General features: G+C 44.5%; 1 protein-coding gene and 1 non-coding gene across 2 annotated transcripts in view; one reads left to right on the forward strand and one right to left on the reverse strand.

Moving 5' to 3' along the window:
- FBXO32 (F-box protein 32) overlaps positions 1 to 18,598 on the forward strand; it is a 37,689-nt gene extending 19,091 nt beyond the window's left edge. Inside the window, exons 5-9 of the mRNA XM_019973534.2 lie at positions 3,447 to 3,540; positions 4,382 to 4,566; positions 11,268 to 11,450; positions 12,487 to 12,630; positions 13,277 to 18,598. Coding sequence (XP_019829093.1) covers positions 3,447 to 3,540; positions 4,382 to 4,566; positions 11,268 to 11,450; positions 12,487 to 12,630; positions 13,277 to 13,366 — 696 coding nt within the window. The 3' untranslated portion in view covers positions 13,367 to 18,598. The remainder of the gene's footprint in view (positions 1 to 3,446; positions 3,541 to 4,381; positions 4,567 to 11,267; positions 11,451 to 12,486; positions 12,631 to 13,276) is intronic.
- Positions 6,929 to 7,000, reverse strand: TRNAR-GCG (transfer RNA arginine (anticodon GCG)). Its single transcript has one exon. It is a non-coding gene; the product is annotated as a tRNA-Arg (tRNA).
- Positions 18,599 to 23,002: the final 4,404 nt, after the last annotated feature.

Genomic DNA, 23,002 nt, shown 5'->3' on the forward strand with positions numbered 1-23,002 from the left:
AGTTGTGGCACATGGGTTTAGTTGCTCTGAGGCATGTGGGATCTTCCTGAACCAGGGATCGAACCCGTGTCCCCTGCATTGGCAGGCAGATTCTTAACCGCTGGGCCACCAGGGAAGTCCCAGGTAGTCTTTTTTTTTTAATGTCCACTTCAGAAATGAAGAAACTGAGGTTCTGGAAAGTAAAATGACTTACATCACAGACTAGACGGTAACCCCCCTGAGTCTAGGGATCGTGTGTCTTAATCCATGTCACCTACCACAACATTAGAACAGAATTGACACGCAGAAAACACTTGCTAAGTGATTGACAGCTGCAAAGGTCACCCAGCTAGAGCGTCCGGTCTCCTCCTGTTCCAGGGTTCTCTCGTGACCCCGAGGCTGCCTGGCGGTGAAAGGAAGGACTTTCTTTTGACACAGGAATAAACAGAGGGTGGTTGACATGTTATTCTTCTGCCAATTGACTGGTTTTTGCTACTCTATCTTGCTGCTCTTCCTTAGTCAAAGATCATCTCAGTCAGGCTAAAGGGTTTTTCTTGTTTCCCCTCAAATGCACAGTCATAGCCTTGAGAATTTTTGTGTTCTTGGGATTGGTGCAATTTTAGACAAGATTGAAGCTGACGCCCTCGTGAGATGGCAGTCACATGGAATGGGGCTTTTGGAAGGATTTCAGGCAGAGTTCTGCCTACCCCACCTCCTACCCCGTGATGAGTCATGGCTCACAGCCGACTGCCCTTCCCAGAGCCACCTCAAGACTGTTGTTTTCTTTCATCTTGCTTTGTGCTGGTCATGTGAGGCTCAGGGTATTAATAGGCTGTGGTCTTGGCCTTCTGGATCTTGTTGTTGGTCAGGGAGATAAACGAAAAGTTTGGCCAGTCCTTTGTGCCATTTTTCACCCCTCTCTCGACTGTCACGTGTTGGCTGGTGACAGAGCTGAGCTGGACATGCAGAGGACATCCAGTCTGGTCACCCCCCTGGGGACATGGCCTCTGCTGATGTGTTGACTTCTTTCCTCTCCTCATGGGCATTTGGTCAGTTCCTGACATCCAACCTTGAATCCCCAGTACTGATCTTAGCAAACCATCCTTTCTTCACCATCCTCCCCAGCCCAAAGACGGCATCTCTCCCAGCATGTGTGAGATATACCTAAGCCAGGCAGGGAAGGATTGGGGGTCTTGTGGTTGTTGTTGTTCAGTCACCAAGTCGTGTCTGACTCTTTATGACCCCGTGGACTACAGCACACCAGGCCTCCCTCACCACCTCCTGGAGTTCACCCAAGTTCATGTCTGTTGAGTCAGTGATGCCATCCAACCATCTCATCCTCTGCCGCCCTCCTCTCCTTTTGCCTTCAGTCTTTCCCATGATCAGGGTCTTTTCCAATGAGTTGGCTCTTAGCATCAGGTGGCCCGAGCATATTTTTAACTTCGAGCAAAATTATTTTCAGGAAATTAAAAGTCTGTGCGTGGTTCAACAGGCTCCTAAGGAGCTTCATGGGGACAAAACTTTTTAAACAAATGCCTTGGAAACAGAGGTTCTTTGAATTGCCTGGGGCTTTGATCCAAAAGTTTCAATTCTTCTCTACAGCCCAGGTTTTTAAATGTCACTTTGCTAGTTCCCTCAGCCTGGATTCCAGTACCCAGTACAGTGTCATATTTGGTGATTACTGACCTGAAGTGAAGTTGGGCTGGGGCCTGGCCCAGGAGATGAAGCTTCTTTGGAAAGTTTCCTAGGAGCAGAGACTCAAGCTTTAACATAAAGGGGAATCTTGGTTCTCTACATCTAATTGACTGGCTATGAGACTAGTCAGTTTTCCTTTGCCTGGTGGGGTTCTGGGTGCAGTTAATTACTTTCCGTTTATATCAACCTCTTTTGTTCAATAACTGTGAAAGCATGAAGTGTGTTAAGAAGATCCTGCTGATCCCTTTCACTCTTTGTGGTGTAGTTGGTGAAGTTTAGTCTCTTGGGCCTCATTTTGCTCATTTGTTAACTGGGTTGAACTGTATGATCACTAAGACCCCATTTCAGTCTAAATTTTCATTTTTTTCAATGACAACATTTTTGATTAAAAAAGAAAAATCTTGCCATATCTGTAAGAATTTTACTTTTGAGGGAAAAAGAATGATTATGCTAAGGGTGCACCAACTTAAATTATTATCTTTATTTCTTTTTGTTTAGTGATAACATGGGTGGGGGGAATGGACCATACTCCCACAATAAACCAACCAACCTCTATTTTCTACCTAATTTATGCCAAGTGCTCTGCTAATGGCTTTATGTGTGTTTCCTCATTTAACACTCAACAATCTTGAAGACTCTAGTATTACAAGTACAGATGAAGAAACTTGGGGCACTAAGAAATTCAGGAAGTTTCCCAGAGTCACAGAGCTAATAAGTAGTCAAAACAAGACTTGCACATAATTTTAAGAACTACAAGGATCCTAACCTCTAGGTAGAAAGATATGTATACACTATATATTCCTGAAGGTCTCTTTTCCTGTTATTAGCTTCTTTCTTTTTTTCACTCTACAAGTTTTTATTAGAATTTTACTATATCATATATTGTTTTTTTCATTTTATATTGGAGTATAGCCAATTAGGGGGCTTCTCCAGTAGCTCAGTGGTAAAGAATCTGCTTGCAATGCAAGAGCCACAGGAGATGTGTGTTTAATCCCTAGGTCAGGAAGATCCCCTGGAAAAGGGCATGACAACCCACTCCAGTATTCCTGCCTGGAGCATCCCGTCAACAGAGGAGCCTGGTGGGCTACAGTCCATAGAGTCACCAAAGAGTCAGACACGACTGAAGCAACTTAGCACACATGCACACACATAGCCAGTTAACAATATTGTGATAGTTTCAGGGGGACAGCAAAGGGATTCAGTCATGCATTGGCATCTTTCTACAGAGAGTTAAGCGTGATGAAAGATTCTAATTAATGGACATGTTTATTGAGCACTGCATAAGCAGGAGATATCTGGATAAGAATTGCCACTTCCTTGAAAAGTGCACATCACTGCTGAACTTGAGCTTTTTGGTGCCTTGAGAGCAGTCCCAGCCCGTGGGGAGAAGTTCAAGTCCAGGTAGAACTCCCTCTGGGAGTGATTATATAGAACTCCAACATCACGGGTCATGGGAGGTTTTGTTCCCCTTGGAAAACCTCAGCTTCACTTGTTGAAGTAGGACAAGTAGAATGAATTAGCTCTGACTGATGCCAAGCTCTTTATATTTAAAAGAAAAAAAGCAATTAAATATTCAACCTGATGCCGAGGTTTTAGATTACCCCCATTTGTCTTTCACTCAGAGCATCTGCTTTTTATTGCATTGTGGCCCTGTCTGCCATTTATCTCTCCCCGTCAATCCATATCTATGTGTCACGTGACTCAAAAGTGAAGATTAGAGGAGAAAAATATCTCTGTAGTCTAAGCCTGGCAACTTCTATTTTTATCCACAGCTGTTGGAACTGATAGCAAAGTCACAGCTCACATCCCTGAGTGGCATTGCCCAGAAGAACTTCATGAACATTTTGGAAAAAGTGGTACTGAAAGGTGAGCTCTTTCCCACTCTCTCACCCCCTTTTATAGGTCTGGGGCTGGGCAGATGGATTTTCCAATGCAGTGGACATGTCACTGGATTTAAGGGAATGTGAGTGGATGGAAATGAATGACTCCAGATGCATTTCATGGGTGCCAGATTCCAGTTGAGAAAGGAGGGCCATTCGTGCGCATGACAAAGGATGGGACGATGACCATCCTGTCGTATTGGAATCATCCATTTGTCCTGCTCTCTGCCTCTCAGGCTTCTCAGTGGAGGCACACATCCCAACCTTGGCTACCAAACCTCTAGATTCCACATTCCTAGAAAAGTGAGCAGGGTGCAAGGCAGGATAGATTCACAGACTCTCTGAGCTAGAAAAAACTGGACGTCTCTGGCTCAACTGACTCATTGTATACATGAGAGAAAGAGTGGTTTATCCACAATCACACAAAGAGGCAGCCAGACTGGATGGGAATCCAAGTTCCTGACCCCTAGACCCATGCTTCTACCACTGATCATCTGAAAGACACATCACTGCTGGGCAAGAGACACTGCTTTCAGATCAGGTGAGCCCATGGTGCTGGCGGGACCAGTGAAAAGAGAAACAGTCTTTGTGGAAAATGGAGAGAAGAGAACAAAGAGGGACCTAGATAATGGAAACTCTACCCCATACCCTCGAGTGCAGAAGCTTAGGCAAGTGTAGAATAAACACCAGTGAGAAAGAAGACCATATCCCCTGGGGGTGTACCCGGTAACACGAGCACAATAGAGCAGAAGAAAGGACCACTTGTAAAATTATGGCGTGTTCTAGTCTTATAAACTCTTCCTACTGTTTTTCTCCCCACACTCAAGTCCTTGAAGACCAGCAAAACATTAGACTAATAAGGGAGCTCCTGCAGACCCTCTACACATCCTTATGTACCCTGGTCCAAAGAGTCGGCAAGTCTGTGCTGGTGGGGAACATCAACATGTGGGTGTATCGGATGGAGACGATCCTGCACTGGCAGCAGCAGCTGAATAACATCCAAATCACCAGGGTAAGCAGGGACCCCCCAGCTTCCTCCCAGCAGGAAAGGCCCCTCTGCAGTCAGTTCCTCTGTCGAGATGCTGGGCAGCCTCACCAGGACTTTAAACCCGCTCTGGTGATGGAAGAGCCTAGATGGCTCTGCTCAGGTACTGTATCTTGGGTGCTGAGGGTGGGCTGGGGACTTTCTGATAAAGGGAGGGTGGGAAGAACTTGGCAGAGCAGGATCAAAGCCCATGGAGGATGACAACCAATGGAAAGGTGGGAAAAACTGGAAACTTGACCTTTGGATCAGATGTTGGCTATACCACTGAAATCTTCAGTGGGATCTGGAGATTTCTGCCCGTTTCCTCTTAAAGTACAAGTTCGTTTATAGCTTTAAGATGCTGCCTGGAATACAAAGAAGCTATGACGGCGGTGGCTTGGAGAACTGATGGTACCAGCCTTTTAAAACTCTAGTTCCAGTTATTAACTGGAAGGAAAGGAAGCCTTTGAGTAAAGACTGTAAACATACAGGTGGGGAAAGAGATGGGCAAGTCTCACTCAAGGCACACAAATCAACCAAACCCCCCACATTTCCAGCTAAATTACTACCAGTAGTTTCTTCTGTCTTGTAAAACATAAGCTGGCCCCCTTACTCTTGTCCTCTTGAGAGTGAGCAGAAGGACCAAGACACACGAAAAATGTGAGAAAGATGTTGGTGTAATCTCTCAAGGCTCCCTAATGGACAGACACACTTAGGCCGCTCACGTAGCACTTGGCTGACTTATCTAATCACTCACCACGGCTGTTTTAAGTGGTTCTGGGATCCAGCCTGATAAGTTAGGTTCTGCCTCGTCTCTTGAGAATGAAACATAAAAAAAAAAAAAACTTCTTTGACCTCTTTTAAGTGTTTCACTGTATGAAGCTTGCAAAATTCAGTGTCCTTGACTTTATAGTTAATAACCTCTCTGTGTCTTGGGTTTTTTTTTTAACTCAGAAACAGAGGGAATAATTAGAAACCTCAGAGTTCTATGACTTCCTTAGAATTACATAGGCTACACTACACACGTACACACACACACTACATAGATACCAGTGATACCTAGTCAATTATATAAATGAGCAAATCCCATTAATCTCAAGGGCATCTTCCCTCCAATAACTTGGAACACCCGTTTAGACGGTCCCGCTTGCCCAGAACTTGCCTCTGTTCTCTCTTTCCCTCACAGGAGCTGCCCCCTCCTTTGGCCACATCTGCCCACTTTCATGTGTCTGCTCTCCCTAAAGCCCTCCTTAGTTTATCTACAGACTCTCATGGGAGGTACCCATTGTAGTTGCTTCACCCTTCATGGAGTGAGGGGCGAGGAGGGATCAGAGAAGCCCAGTGATTTTCCCAAGTAACACAGCAGTCAGGCCAGAGCTGAGGTCAGAACCCTGAGCTTCTTATTCCTAAAATGGCAAAGCTTTTTAGCATCAGTGGTTTCCAAAATTTTTTCAATCCAGCTTTCTTCCAACTATGTATTCAGTGATTCAGCTTTTTGCAAACCTTTTAAATCCGATGAAATCTCACACAGGATGGATCAGACCCTGAAATTCATCTCAGTCTCCCCTCTGCTCATGGCACCCCAGCCAGGCCAAGCTATTCTCAGCTTGGTCCTACCTTGGGGCTTTGAAGATAGCTGCTTCTTCTGACCATCCAGTCTTTTGAAGCCTCTGTCATCTTACTGTCCTCAGAGCCGCTATGATGAACTGAAATTATCTGATACATATATTCATCCACTGGCTTATAAACTCCACAAAGAAAGGACAGTACCTCTAGTTCCCTGCTCTGTTTCCTGTCCCTGGACCAAAGCAGATGGCAGTCAGTAGACATTAGTTGAATGAATGAGTGACTGAAGGCAACTGTCCTCCCTACACCTACCTAAAGAACTTGCTCAGTGTTCAGAGGAATACAGTCACGAAATACTGCCCTGTATACAGATGAGGATGAAAATTTACCAACTGCAAGATCTGAGGAAAGATATTCAACATCTCTGTGCCTCACTTTTCTCATTTGGGAAATAGGAGCAATCATGCCTATCTCATAGTCCTGGTATGAGATTTAATAAGTTAATACATAGAAAGCACTTAGAGCAGAGCCTGACATGTAGTATTGTAAATGCGTCAGCTATTATTATTGTTATGAGGGGCTCACTCTGTGGCACTCTTCAAAGTCCTCTAATGTATTAATTAACTCATCTAGTGACTAATTGTAAGCAAAGTGAAAGTGAAGTCGCTCAGTCGTGTCCAACTCTTTGCAACCCCATGGACTGTAGCCTATCAGGCTCCTCCATCCATGGGATTTTCCAGGCAAGAGTGCTGGAGTAGATTGCCATTTCCTTCTCCAGGGGATCTTCCCAACCCAGGAATCGAACCCGGGTCTCCTGCATCGCAGGCAGACGCTTTACCGTCTGAGCCACCAGGGAAGCCTAATTGTAAGGAGGGGTGATTATAAAATTAATATTAACTGGCCGCTGTGCTCAGTACTTCCAGACATGGTCTCATGAGAAAAATCAGACTGAGCGGTTAAGAATAATCTGGCCGGGGCCTCCCCACCAATAAGATGTGGGCTGAACCCAGGCCTGTCTGCAGAAGCTTAAGATACCCATCAGTCTCTGCTCCCTCAGGCCCTCCTTCCTAACCCTCCATGGCTCTGAGCTACATTATTTTGATAGCAGTGCTGGGAACCCACGGAGCTCTGAAGTGCTTTTCACAGAAATGCCCACGTCTTCAGAGGAAAGAAAAATGGACAGAGAGAGAGAGAGAGAAAGTGAGGGTGGGCAGAAAAAAATTTAGTTGCTCAGTTGTGTCCGACTCTGTGGCCCCAAGGACTGTAACCCACCAGGCTCCTCTGTTCATGTAGTTCCCAGGCAAGAATATTGGAGTGGGTTGCCATTCCCTTCTCCAGAGGCTTTTCCTGACTCAGGGATCAAACCCAGGTCTCCTGTGTTGCAGGCAGAATCTTTACCATCTGAGCCACCAGGGAAGCCCAAGGGACTTAATTACTTCAGTGTGGACTGTATTTTAAAACTTTTTAACAGTTTGGACCAAAGAGAAGTATGTTATTACATGAAAATGTTAAGGTGACATTTACAGTCATTGTTTTCTGTTTGCCAAAGTTCTATCAGTATCTCCCCAGCACATAATCTTGTTTTCTTTCAGAATTTCCTATCTCATTCTATGGAGCCAATTTTTATTGGCAAAATAATTAATATAATAAATAATAAAAGGGAGAAAAACGAAGAGAACTGGCTTGGGGCCGGGGGGCGCAGGGGGGAATCACAGAATCACAGTGCGCTGTGAGCAAGACAGAGTTTGGAAGCGTAGTGGGGCAGGGAAGGCAGGGTGAATATAAAAGGATTTTTAGCCAAATACTTGATAGGGGGAGCAAGAGTGACTTCTTTTTCTTTAATATGTTTATATTCAAATAGAAGAAGGTACACAAGCAGTTAATCATTTATCAGGAGTAAAGGCTCAGCATGGGGTCTGGGCAAGGATTTTGGAAAAGTTCAGGTTTGAAAATTTGAGAGTGAATTTGCCAAGTGGACTTTAATAGGAGTTCATGTAATAATTGGCCTGGGAGTTTTAACCAAAAAAGTAGATGCTTTGAAGTGCTGGAAACAAAAAGAACATCTCATGGCAGTTTTATTGGCTCATATGATCAGCCACAGATGATAAATGACAAATGGGTCTAGGACCTTCTGCAGTCCAGCAAAGTCCTGAATTCTGCAAACAGTTGAAAGTTCAGCCCAGCAGCCTGAACAGTATAAATTGTCAAGTCAGAGACACTTCTGATGGGTTAGGAGGCTGATGCTACTCCAAGTCTGAGATGGTTGGAGCTGGAGGGGATCCTCAGAGACTTCTAAGCCTGCTCATTTTGGACACGAAGGAAGTATGAAAGGAAGTGTTAGTCGCTCAGTCGTGTCCAACCCTTTGCAACCCCGTGGACTATATAGCCTGCCAGGCTCCTCCGTCCATGGAATTCTCCAGGCCATGGAGTGGGTTGCTATTCCCTTCTCCAGGGGATCTTCCCCACCCAGGGATTGAACCTGTGTCTCCTGCATTGCAGGCAGTTTCTTTACCAGACGTACAGAAATTGAGACCCAGATTTCCCACGGGATCTCGATCTGCTGCTGCTCCATCCCATGGTCCTCCCACGCCACCTCCTGTTCTTCTCCATCATCCAGCATCCCAAGGCACCCTGTGACTGCCCACCTTCCCTCTACATGCCTGTCCTGCTTTGCAAAGACACGGCAGGGTGAAGAGGCGGGGATCGCTGACACTGTGTGTCCCCTTGGAATCCTATGTGTTCCAGCCTTGACATGCCTCGTACAGAGTTTAGTTAGCTAAAATTTCAAGGAGAGAACTCAATACCCATTCCCAGGATATTTTCCCCTGAGCTAAGGAAAGGTTTCTTCATCCTGTTTGTGAGTGTGTGTGTGTTTTTCCCCTCTTGTGACCTCCAGAGGTGATAGAACACTGAGCTAAAAATGTCACTATTTCAAGTTCAAGAGCTCACCCAGGACTAGCATGGGAAGGACACAGAACCACAGTCTTGGTCTCGAGCGATTTGTGCTGACTTCTTATCCAGATGGCAGAAGCTAGTTGCTGTTCAAGAAATAGCAACAAGTACTACTGAGCATCTTCTGTACAGATAGTTCCCATAGCACTTGGTGCTTGTCTCCTTGGTGGCATTTAACCTTTGTTCTCCAATGATTTGCTTATGTTTCTGGGTCTCTCACCCTGCAGCAACTCTAGCGCCAGAAGAGGGTTTTTATGCTAGACTAGTCTGCAGGCGTTACAAGCTTAGACCTTGGCTTCAAGGATCTAGGTCTGGATAGGCTAACATAAGCTCATCCAAATTTAAACAATAAAGGACTTAAATATAAATGCAAGGATATAATAGAAGAAGCTTCTGGAGAAGCTCACAATTAATTGCCAGTGTGTTCTCCACAGATAAGTAGTTTTCAAAATGTTCCATGGAGCCTAAGGTTCAATAGAGATGCCTGAACAGATGGATCTTTAGGCTGAAAGATTCTTGACCAGCCCTTCCGAAAGTGTGCATACATGTATACACACACACACACACACACACACACACACACACACACACACACACAAGTACAGAGTCTTTCTCTTGTGGTTGTTTTTACCTGTTTAATTATTTTATTTTCATCATTCCACAAATATTTATTGAGTGCCTACTATATGCTAACACACTTCTAGACTCTTCTAGACATAGCAATGAAAGAACACAAAAATTTCTGCCTCTGTGGAGCTTATATCCTAGCAGGAATTTTCCATTAAGCTTTTTTTTGGAGACGGGGTCTGAAAGATGGGATTTCCTTGGTGTTCCAGTGGTTAAGACTCCACATTCCCAGTGTAGGGGGCTTGGGTTCCATCCCTGGTCAGGAAACTAAGATCATGCATGCCCCTTGGTGCAGCCAAAAAAGACGGTGGTGTCTGAAAGAGATCATAGGAATTCTAGGAAGATGCAGTGCCTAAGACTTGAGGGAGACACAAAAGCAGTTTTCAGAGGAGGTGAGTTTGAACAGGGGCTTCCCAGGTGGGCTACTGGTTAAAAAAAAAAAAAAACTGCCAATGCAGGTAGACTTAAGAGACACAGGTTTGATCCCTGGGTTGGGAAGGTCCCCTGGAGGAGGAGAGCATGGCAACCTACTTCAGTATTCTTGCCCAGAGAATCCCCATGGACAGAGGAGCCTAGTGGGCTACAGTCTATAGGGTCGCAAAGAATTGGACACGACTGAAGGGACTTGGCATGCACAAATTTGAACTTGATCTGAGAAGAGTCACTTATAGACGAGCAGAGGCCTGGACAGAGCGACAGCCTTGTGTGCAGTGTTTGGGGGCCAGTGAGAAAGCCTGTTTTGGAGGATCGGTGGTCACAAGGAGGCAGGCCATGAGATCTGAGGCTGGGGGTGCCCTGCCAGGGTAGTGAGTCCTTCAGGACTATTGTAATTGAGAAAAGCACAGCAATCCAACTCTTGCTATTAGGAGAATCTTTCCAGGCAGTGCTAGTGGTAATGAACCCAGCTGCCAATGCAGGAGATATTAGAGATTCAGATTGCATCCCTGGAGAAGGGTATGGCAACCCACTCCAGTATTCTTGCCTTGAGAATCTCATGGACAGAAGAGCCTGGTGAGCTATAGTCCTTAGAGTTGCAAAGCAACTGAAGCAACTTAGCACTTCACAGTAAAAGTGTAAATCAGTGAAGGAAATTAAGAGGTACAAGCCTCCAGTTATAAAACAAATGAGCCACTGGGGCTGTAGTATAAGGAATATGGTCAATCATGTTGTAATAGCTTTATATGGGGACACACAGTTACTAGACTTACTAGATGGTCATTTCATAACATATGTAAATATCAAATCACTCTGTAGTTCACCTGAAACTAACAGGATAGTGTATGTCAACTACTTTTTTTTAAGCATAAAGTTTTGTGCAACTTAGGAAAATTTCTCTGGCACCATTGGCCGGAGCTGCTCCAGGCTGTTCTTTGTGCATCTCGGTCATGGGTCCTGTCTTGTACTCAGGGCAGGGAGAATGGCTGCTCTGATCAATAAACCAGCTTGAGGCTGGAGGGCAAGGGGACAGCTGCATCCTTGGAGGGTGTCGCCTGGTGCCTGGCTGCTCTCCGCCCTGTAACTTAACACCGTCCTTCTCCTTGCAGCCTGCCTTCAAGGGCCTCACCTTCACAGACCTGCCTTTGTGCTTACAACTGAATATCATGCAAAGGCTGAGCGACGGGCGAGACCTGGTCAGCCTGGGCCAGGTGGCCCCCGACCTGCACGTGCTCAGCGAGGACCGGCTCTTATGGAAGAAGCTCTGCCAGTACCACTTCTCCGAGCGGCAGGTTGGTATGGCCCAGCGGTCGTTCCTTCCTTCTCTCCCACTCTGCCTGCCACCCTGCCAAGCTTCCTTGGCATCTTTCTCAAACCCACCCTGGGGTGCTCCCTAGTTTGACTAGAAAGCAGTCCGAGGAGTTTCTAAATAATACTTGTGAGATTTCTTTTATGTAATTCAAAAAGGAAAAAAAAAAACTTATATTTTTAGCCCGTTCCCATTTTATAGCTTGCTCTGAAAACAATTCATAAATTGGCAATAGCCCTTCTTTTCTATAACAAAATAACTTACATTTTTATGACATTTTACAGCTAAAGGATTTTCCTGATGTTATTTCATGTTATGCTGATAAGCCAGGGAAAGGCAGCCCTGGAGTTGGAAATGGCAACCCCACTCCAGTATTCTCTGGGAAATCCCACAGACAGGAGCCTGGCGGGCTGCAAGTCCATGGGGTTGCAGCGAGTCGGATACGACTAAGTGACTGAGCATATTATGCCCACTTTAAACAGACGGAGGGACTGAAGCCACAAGTGGCTAAATGACATATCCAAATTAGTGGCGTGCTCTCCAGGTGAGGAAAATGGCCTTGGATTTGAATTTGGGTCTTCGGACACCAGTTCTAGGCCTTTTTCCCCTCCATACACTGCCTCAGATTTTTTTTTTCCCCCAACTTCTTTATATAGAAGTGTGAGTTCAACAGGGTCTGTTCACGAAGCCACTAATATTTAGATATAAAATAGAGCCACTGTGCCAAACAGTCACCACATCTCCCTGGAAATAATCACTCAAGTCTGTAGCAGAGAAAAGATTGAAGTTGTTTATGGAGATCACCTAAACTTTCAACACCAGAAGATGTCACCAGCCACCTGTTTCTTTTAAAGACTAGTTAAAAGCTATTGTTTCTTTCACTGGGTAGCGATCAGAAGCGACATTTTTATCTCTCTGCTACTCTTTCCCTGGCTATCATCAGGGTATAGATGAAAAAGGTGGGGAAAGGGGGCAGGAGCAGAACTTTTCAGAACAACTTTTATGTGTTTGATACTTAGATCCGCAAGCGATTAATCTTGTCCGACAAAGGACAGCTGGATTGGAAGAAGATGTATTTTAAACTTGCACGATGCTACCCACGGAAAGAGCAGTATGGAGACACCCTTCAGCTCTGCAGACACTGCCACATTCTTTCCTGGAAGGTATGTGTCTCAGAGGTGGTGGCCACGCCCCCCCCAAGCCCAGCCCCTAAGAGCCAATGACACCCGCACCATGTTGCCAAATGCTTTCCTGCTCTTCCACTATTGTAGCCCCCAGGTGAAGGTGAAGGTAAGACTGATGCAGGCCCTGGGGAGAGAAACTTTCAAAGACTTTCATTTCCTTTACCCCATTGTGTCAACTTTCTCTGCAGTACCCCCAAACTCCCCCATCTCTCTGTGCACAGGTACACACACACACACACATACACACACACACATACAGCACTCTTTAGTTTTGCGTAACACAGGGTGTTCTTGAGAGAGGAATGTTGTTTTGAGGTTGGGCAATGCCTTAGGATAGGACTTCCCTGGGGGCTCAGTGGTAGAGAACCCACCTGCCAATGCAGGAGACATGAGTTCGATCCCTGGGTCAGAAAGATCCCCTGGAGAAGGAAATGGCAACCCACTCCTGTATTCTTGCCTGGAGGATCCCATGGACAAAGAAGCCTGATGGGCTATAGTCCATGGGGTCTCGAAAGAGTCAGACACGACTGAGTGACTGAACAGCAGCAGCAGCAATTCCTCAGGGTACCACAAGCCAATGGGATGCTGGGGAGAATGCCCACCTAACCATGATGTTCCTTTCCAGGGCACCGATCACCCGTGCACAGCCAATAACCCAGAGAGCTGTTCCATTTCACTTTCACCCCAGGACTTTATCAACTTGTTCAAGTTCTGAATCCCAGCACATGACAGCACTTCAGAAGGGTTCCCCTGATGGTTGGATGGTTGGGAATCCAGAGTTTGGACACTTCATTTGTAAATAGTGTACATGTTAAACATTGGCTCAAAACTTCTGAGATAAGGGACACTGGAGGGGAGACATACAGCTGCTGGCTGGAAGTTTAAGCATATGGACTTCTCATTAGAATTGGTATGGAAAACAGAAATCCTGTAAATAAACTTTTTTTCCTAACAATTTGCCAGCAAGACTATAAGGCAGGAATTCTATTTCATCGGTGAAAATGGAATTCTCTTGAAGTTCACTGCAACTCCTTGATAGTTCCCTAGAGTTGTGGAAGAGAGGGCAAAACTCGAATACAAAATAGAATGCTCTTTGTTTACAATGTGAAAATTTGTTGGGGAGAAAAAAAAAAATAAGAAGAAAAACTACATGTGAGAAACCCCTGGGCTTTGGGTTTTGATTTGGGGTTTGTTTGGCAAAGGCAATGGAAGCACCACTCATCTTAAACCCACATGGGTGTAGATAGGGCCTTATCTTCCGAAGACACCGCACAATAGTCTACCTCGGAAAGCTGCAACGCTCGCTCTGACAAACCGCATGGTCCAGTAGACGGCCTCTGTCTGTTTTGTGTCTTCATCAAAAGTGAAACAGGAAGAGAGATTGGAGGCATCCTTCCTCATGCTTCAGGCTTCCCTTTTAGACGAATGGGGCACTCTTTGGGGTTTCTTCTCTTTGAGAAGAAACCCCAAAGCACGTATGCCTTTTTCCCTTTCACGTTGTAGCTTATTTCGTGCAACATAAGGCCAATTAAAAGCAGTCCCAGAGGAAATCCTGCTGCAGGAAAAATGGAACGAGTCACCCAATAGCCATGAAGATTTTCTTATTCCTGTTTAACCTCTTGGCTTGTCTGGGCTTCCTAGGGTATCTTGATGGATAAGCCTGTCTCTGGGGACTGTTTGGAGCCAGAGGCCTGATAAAGACTTGTAGAACAGGTTTTACATATCAGCTGCTGTTCTTCTTGATGGGTGATGAGTTTTCTTTACATCCAGCACCGAAATTTAGTCAACCTGAGCTAGGGCTTCTTACGAGGTTGATAAAGCCTGGTGTTCTAGCCAGACAGGGAGTGGATGGAGGTACTTTGAGTTCAACCCCAGGGGAACCTGCTAGACAAATACCAACAGGTAGTTATATGTGGAAGAAGGAAATCTCAGGACTTAAGGAGTCAATATTCCTGGGGGGTAGTGGGGAATGTTTTTGTTTTTTACCTTTTATAGAACTTTGCTTTTCTACAACAGTGTATATATTTTTGCAATTGTATTTACTTTCCTTTTTTTTTGTACGTAAAGTGGGCACCCTCCATGATCTTGGCCAATGAGTGAAGCAGAAATAGGAACTTGGTCCACATGTATGTTGAGCAACAGTGTATTTTTAGGGATTGAATTGGGGGTGACCTGAAATGGGGATAGATGGTTAAGAACGTACAGAAACAAGCCAAGGGACCAGCTACTGATGAGGGGCCCCTTCGTGCCCTTCTCTCAAAGCACAACCCAAGTACCAGTATCTGGAGAAGAGCTTGACCACTAGTTGATGTTTCTCACTGTACAAGGTCTGTGCCTATGGGTTTCTCAATATCTTTTTTCCATCATCATCCCCCCCTAAGAGGAAAAAGGTAAATTGTATTTTAATTTTGAGGGAAAGTAAATATTAAAGAATAAGATCATGTTAGTTAAGGTTGAGCTTTGGAGGGTCACAAACCATTGTGACACCTCACAGGATCCCACCCACCCCAGTCAAGATCACATGGAGAATGCAGGTCCAGACTATGGAATCAAAGGCTCATTCTGCCCTAATTCAGGCAGGTTCTCTCCAAGGTCTCAGCCTCCTTAAAGATGTGAGTGGAGCTGAGATTGTTGTTGCGGTGAGGGCTCTGGAACCTTTGACTCTGGCAATTTGGGGCGTTCATGGCCTTTCACATCTTCCCCCCAACTTGTTCTCAGCGCCTTCGTGCTGTGTAAACCGAGACTCCTCAGCACCTTCAGGTTGACAGTTCCAGAAATGTCGCCTGCTTTGACTGTCAGCACAAAACTGGGGAACCAGTGTCGCTTGGACTGTCCGAGGTGCTCAAGACCACACCACAGGCCCCAGGCAGCAAGAACACCTACGCAAAACGACCCTACCACAAGGGACAGGCTTACAGTTTTCTGAAATGTTTACCCAGATCATGACTCCCAACTCTCCCCATCTCCTTTGACATCACTGGAGGTGGTGTGGACAGAGTCAAGGAAAATTTTTAAGGAAAAAGAAAAAAGAAACCAATACTTGTGATTCCCTTTCTTTGGAAGAGGATTATAAGGAAGGAAATGGCAGGTGGCGAGGGAGAGGGGAAGGAACAGAAGTGGGGTGTCTTTGATGCTGTGGTTTGTGCAAGGGTGGGGGCGGTGGGTGGACAAAGAGCACAGCAGTATGAGCATCTCTGCTGGTGACATAGAGTACCTCTGAAGTGTGGCCAGAGCTGCTCATATAAGTAAAACCAAAACATTTAAAAGAAAATGCTTGTTCCCTGGGCACTGATTGTCTATAGAATTTCTTTTGGCAAACCCTCCCAGGACAACCTGACCTAAAAAACAAAAAACAAAGAATCTCTGTCTCAGAACTGCTGGCCTAAAAAGCCAGAAGGGACATGACAGTGGAAAGTGCTAGAAAAGATAGAATGCTCTACTGTCTTTGCTGTACCTACCTATCCCACCGCAACTCTGGAAAAGAGGATTCAAAACTGATGTCACATATGAGAGTAATCTGGACCTCCAGAGAAGGAAAGAGTTTTTGTCCAGGACAGTAGAAGTTGATGCATGCGAGTGTAATGATTTGTTTCAATGCAAACATTTCTGATCAACAATCCTAGAGTTTCTTGAGAAGAAGGCACAGCGTTTGAGGAAAGGAGAATATGTGATGCTTACGTAGGACTCAATTTATAGCAAGATCCAGACATTTTAAAGTAGATCACATTATGACTCAACACTGTTACTTTGAGCAGATGGACCAGTCACGTGGGAGGATGGCGGCAGAAACTACTGTGAAAACATCTCCAGTTTTGAGATGAAAAGGGTCAGTTGTGAGATGAGCTCTGTTTAGCCATGATCCATTTTATGTTGAAGTAGATCAGAGGAGATATTTTAGATGGGCTGGATTTACACTGCAAAACTGTCAATGCAAAAACGGGCTTTACTTGGCAATGATGAAAGAAGGTGACAAGTGTGATTACCTTATTGCAGTTCTCTCTTCAAAAACTGTTTGGGGGCTTGCAATTAACAGAGGCTCCTTGTTTCCATTGTTTTTATGTGGGAGAAGAGAAAGGGCTTGGAATCTGATTTGTCTAAACAAGTGTGTGATTTGCAAGAAGTTCAGTCATTTCAACAGTATATCATGCTTAGTGTTCAATACAATGTTTATCATAAAATATGCACCTGAGTTTATATATTTCTGCCAGGCTGTAGGGCAATTACATCCTGCTATGCAAACACTATTTTATGTGTGAATTTTTTTAACTGTAATTTTATGTGTGAATTTTTTAAACTAAACTCTATCATCATTTTCCATGTTGACATCTGTTGTTTTTTGTGTTTTTTTGTTTTAATCTGTTTCCAACTCTCAGAGTCTGTGAACCATCCCTCTGACTGGATGCTGGCCTAAAATCCTATTAGTGTTTAAACAGACCTCAGAAACACCCGAACCTCTAGGCAAATGCAGAGATGGGGCTCTTTGATATAGCTTGGGCCCTTGATGTCTTCAACAAACAAGATCGTAATTCCTTTCAACTCCACGTTTTCTGTAGACGCTTTCTTCTCTGTTTTGTTAAGGAGTCGTCTCGTGGTTTTCCAGAGGAAGGAAACTCCTCTCCTAGACTTGAGTGCTGGGAGGAAGGTTAGTGATGATGGAGTCTGGCATTCCTTCTGCCTTTCCAGATGAGGTAGTGGGTCCAGAATATTTGGGAGGCATGCCTCAACCCCGCTGGTACTCAGCAGTGGTCCTGAGTGTAAACTTGGGACTTTGTGAGCCTTGACTTTGTGCCCCCTACCCCAGCACCTTTTGTTGTGGCTGGACACACGTGACACCAGAGCTGATTCCGCTCAAGACTTTCACATTGGTGGTCCAGGGCTAGGCGTCTGGCTGCTAACTTTTAAAAAAACATTTGAAGCCCCTGATTCTTCCTGGAGAAGTTAAGGAACCTCTTCACGTTTTTATAGAACTCTGACTCTGCTGTGGGTACGGCATACTAGTGAGTACAACCTGCTTGCCATAAAGTTAGCAGCCTATGTTGACAAATTCATTTTTCTCTAGGTACTCAGGTTTTAATTGTAAAGGTGGCCCCTGAGACAGATGACCACTGAGCACTTGGATTGCTTTCTAGAAACTGAGATTCTGATGGTAACCAAGCAGGTGTTTCCTCTCTCCTTAGACTAAGAGGTACATTTGCCCCATCCCTTCCATCTCCTGGTCCTCTGGTACCTGCTGTGAGACCCAATGAGTTTCTACCAATGGAAGGTCACTTTCTGCTAAACCTCACAAGCAAAGGGGGATTAGTCCATGAGGCGGCAAGGAGCAAGGGACCAGGATATTCATGACTTTGTTGCTAGACGTTTTTCAAAGTATCCTTGAACTCAGCAAACAAAGTTTTCTGAGAGATCTCTCAAAATTCAGGCCCTGCTCCATTTGGCCAAAAATGGATGGCTGCTTCAAAACTCTGAACGGCTTGAAACTCCATCTGCTGCAACATTACTTCCGGAGTTTGAACATGACTTTTTCTGTCTTTGAGTATAGAAATGTTTATTTAATTAACGATATACAAGGCTGTTAAACAGAAGGCGCCAAGCTGTGCTCTGCACTTGAGAACACTTGGCACCATCTTTATTCTGCCGATACTGCCAATCATCCTGGCTAGAGGAGGTGTATGTGAAAGTCCATATCCTAAGCTTAGAAGCTTTCAAGTACTTTTTTAATGAAAAATGCTATAGGGGATTGAACATTTTAACTAAAAGTATAAGGTTAGACCAATTACATGCAGAGATGTTTATTTAATATTGTGTGAACTGAGTCCTTCTGTATAAATTATTTGCACTCTCTTCTTGCATGACGAACTGATTTTTTTATAGTTGTTTGTACCAGACGGTGGCATATTTTTGTAAAATTTTTTGACACTGAATTGCAATAAATGTTTTTCCAACAACACACACTGGTGCATTTTTGGTGCATGTCAATTCAAGTTGGTTTTTTATCAAACTGAGTATGTTTACCTTTTGCTAAGTGAGGCTTATATTCCTTCTCTCAGAAACTTAACATTGTTGTAAAATTTTCTAGGAATACACAGAAAGCTAAGCTTGCTGCTGAGTACCAACCTGAATCATAAATACAGTATTATGCTTAAATGGGATATTCCTACTTACTATTCATAAAATAGAATGCTTAGGGAATAATGAACTTTAAAGTCAGTATTAATTTACTCATCAACAGACATCTATTGAGCATGATAGACTCTGTGCAAGGTACTGGGCATAAGATGGTGAACAAGACAGATGGAGTCTATATCTTAATGGAATTTAGATTCTAGTGGGAAAGAAAAAAACAAGTTGTTGTTCAGTCACTCAGTCACATCCAACTCCATGTAACCCCATGGACCATAGTGCACCAGGCTACCCTGTCCCTCACCATCTCCTTGAGTTTGCTCAAACTCATGTCCATTGAGTTGGTGATGCCATCCAACCATCTCATCTTCTGTCATCCCCTTCTCCTCCTGCCCTCAATCTTTCCCAGTGTCAGGGTCTTTTCTAGTGAGTCAGTTCTTCACATCAGGTGGCCAAAGTATTGGCGCTTCAGCTTCAGCATCAGTCCTTCCAATGAATATTCAGGGTTGATTTCCTTTAGGATTGACTGGTTTGATCTCCTTGCTGTCCAAGTAGGGGACAAAAAAATAAGTAGGGGACAAATTTAATTTGTAATAAGTGCTATGAAGGGAAAAAAGGAAGGGACTAAGGTGCAGAATAACAAGGTGTGGGGCGGAAATGGGCCATCTGAGGAAGTGATGTTGAAAGATGAGGAGAGCTGGCTTCAGAAGATGGTGGCACGAGCATCCCAGAAAGGGGAAACAGCCTCTGCAAGGTTTATATCATGGACCTGGCACTCACATGCAGTGTGGCTTTTGTCACGTAACCCTTCTCTGTGTCAATTTCCTCAACTGTGTTGATAATAAACCTATTTCTTATGGCTATGAGGGTTAAGTGAGCTAATACTTATAAAGTGCCTGGAGCTGGGCACATAATATGAGCTCAATAAATGTTAGCAGTTATGATTTCCTGAGCAACGAGAGAATCAGGTTAGGAATTGCACTGTGTTCCCCGTTACTTATGTGTGATTGCTCTGGTGACTAACTCGGGGGTGACTGATTTACTCGACACATTTACTCTAGAGCATGCCCTGATCTTGACACTGACTCTCCATCAGAAATTGACATAAAAGGCACCTGAGAATAATTAGAATTTTTTAAAAACTCCCAACAGGATCACAAAATCTCACCATTCCCTACGCATGCTATGCAGTCTTCTTTTAGGCCATTCTACCTTCCTACAGTGCTCTTCCCAGCCCCTCTGTCTGATAATTATCCATTGCTCCTTAGGGCCATTTCCTAGCTGCAGCTTTCTCCAACTGAGTAAATCTCATCTTCTGGTATCACTTTTTTGGCTTTCCTGGTGGTTCAGATGGTAAAGAATCTTCCTGAAGTGCAGGAGACACGGGTTTGACCTCTGGGTCAGAAAGATCCCCTGGAGAAGGGAATGGCAATCCACTCCAGTATTCTTGCCTGGAGAAGTCCATGGACAGAGGAGCCTGGAGGGCCACAGTCCATGGGGTCACAAAGAGTCTGACAGGACTCAGTGACTAATACTATATTTTCTGTTATACTGTAATCTTACTTGTACCTAGGATACTGCCTGGGCCAAATGAATGAATAAATCCACACATACATTCACAAAATGTTTCTGAAAGTCTCACTTAGGACCGCAGACTTACCCTGGACTAGAATAAGTATCAGCCTGAGTTTATTTGCATAGACCTATTTATAGCATCTTGGTTACAAATTAATGGTAGTTGAAAAAGTAACAAATGTGGAGACCTAGTGTTCATTAAAGTTTAAATTCAAGTAAATATAAGTCCAGTAAATTTTCATATGAAATAAGAGGGCCTTTTATTATTCTTTGAGAAACTCAAACATTGAACAGACTAAACAAGTCCCTTTGACGATAAAAATTCTTTTAAATGTTTTAAAACTGCAATTACAACTCTAATGCATTTGCTTTTTTTTTAAAAGTAAGCACTTCAAATACCTGCTCACAGAAGGTTCAATCCTAATAAGCAAAACATTCCCAAGTTAATTAATAACTTATAAATTTAGTAAGTTAAACATAAATATATCTCGAATTCTCTCAAAGAAAAACTTCAGCATTCTTAAAATTAGTGAAATTATCATACCTTTCCATTAAAAATCATATCTTACACTAATAGCTTATTTTAAAATGGAAAGCATAAGGCTACTATGGTGGGCGGAATAATGGTCCCCCAGAGCCAAGGAACGAGATCAAAGTCTACTGGAAAAGGCAAGGATTAAACATCCACCCCTGGAGCCTACAGACCTCCCTAGTGGCTCAGTTGGTAAAGCGTCTGCCTACAATATGGGAGACCTGAGTCCAATCCTTGGGTCGGGAAGATCTCCTGGAGAAGGAAATGGCAACCCAGTCCAGTACTCTTGCCTGGAAAATCCCATGGACAGAGAAGCCTGCTGGGCTACAGTCCATGGACTCGCAAAGAGTTGGACACAACTGAGCGACTTCACTTCCTGGAACCTATAGAAGGGAACCTCGCCCTGCTGACACCTTGACCTTGGCCCAGAGAGACCTGTGTCAGCCTTCTGGCCTTCTAATGAATTTGTGTTGTCTTAAGCCACTGAGTTTGTGGTAACTTGTTACAGCCACACAGGAAGCTAAGACAGAGAACCTAGCAGACACTCTAGCTCTGCCCCTTCAGATAAATTCCCACTCATCCTTCTGCTCCATGTCCCCCGTCCCCCGCTGAGTGGGGAAGCTGTCTGCCATTAAAGGCACAGCCTAAGTCAGCACCCAGTCACTCTGGCCACCCTGATACATGAACCTGCAAAGCTGGACCGGATGGCTCCACCTGTTGGGTGCAGGTGTGAAGCTGCCTCCTTCCCGCTCTACATGGGCTTCATTGAGGCTGATGCCAATCATGCTTCTGCCCAAGAAGCATCACAGAGACCCAGCATTTCAACTTCTCTCCAATAAGCCATGTTTATGAAGCAACAGCGTCCTGGGCACTGGAGCAGCCCATCAGAACTGTGAGCTCAGGGACTTCCCTGGTGGTCCAATGGCTGAGACTCTGAGTTCCCAATGCAGGGGCCCAGGTTCCATCCGTGGTCAGGGAACTAGATGCTACAACTAAGAGTCTGTACACCACAACTGAAGAGCCCATGTACCACAACTGAGGCCTGGTGCAGCCAAATAAATAAATAAAATTTTAAATAAATATTCAGTTCAGTCATTCAGTCGTGTCTGACTCTTGGTGACCCATGGACTGCAGCACACCAGGTTTCCCTGTCCATCACCCACTGCCAGAGCTTGCTCCTCATGTCCATCGAGTCAGAGATGCCATCTGACCATCTCATCCTCTGTCATTCCCTTCTCCTCCTGCCTTCAGTCTTTCCCAGCATCAGGGTCTTTTCCAATGAGCTTCAGTTTCAGCATCAGTCCTTCCAATGAGTGAAAAAGTTAGCTTAAAACTCAACATTCAGAAAACTAAGATCATGGTATCTGGTTCCATCACTTCATGGCAAATAGATGGGGAAACAGTGGAAACAGTGACAGACTTTATTTTTTGGGCTCCAAAATCACTGCAGATGGTGACTGCAGCCATGAAATTAAAAAGACACTTGCTCCTTAGAAGAAAAGCTATGACCAACCTAGACAGCATATTAAAAAGCAGAGACATTACTTTGTCAACAAAGGTCCATCTAGTCAAAGCTACGGTTTTTCCAGTAGTCATGTATGGATGTGAGAATTGGACTGTAAAGAAAGCTGAGCACCAAAGAATTGATGCTTTTGAACTGTGGTGTTGGAGAAGACTCTTGAGAGTCCCTTGGACTACAAGGAGATCCAACCAGTCCATCCTAAAGCAAACCAGTCCTGAATATTCATTGTAAGGTCTGATGCTGAAGCTGAAACTCCAATACTTTGGCCACCTGATGTGAAGAACTGACTTATTTGAAAAGACCCTAATGCTGGGAAAGATTGAAGGCAGGAGGAGAAGGGGATGACAGGGGATGAGATGGTTGGATGGCATCACTGACTCAATGGACATGAGTTTGAGTAAACTCTGGAAGTTGGCAATGGACAGGGAGGCCTGGCGTGCTGCAGTCCATGGGGTTGCAAAGAGTCAGATATGACTGAGTGACTGAACTGAACTGAACTGAATGATTATTCAGGACTGATTTCCTTTAGGATTGACTGGTTTGAAGAAAACCGAAAAACAATGGTCACATAAGTTTTAAATGAATAAGTAAATCTGTATAGA

Source organism: Bos indicus, chromosome 14, assembly GCF_029378745.1.
Source record: "Bos indicus isolate NIAB-ARS_2022 breed Sahiwal x Tharparkar chromosome 14, NIAB-ARS_B.indTharparkar_mat_pri_1.0, whole genome shotgun sequence".
Taxonomy (NCBI): domain Eukaryota; kingdom Metazoa; phylum Chordata; class Mammalia; order Artiodactyla; family Bovidae; genus Bos; species Bos indicus.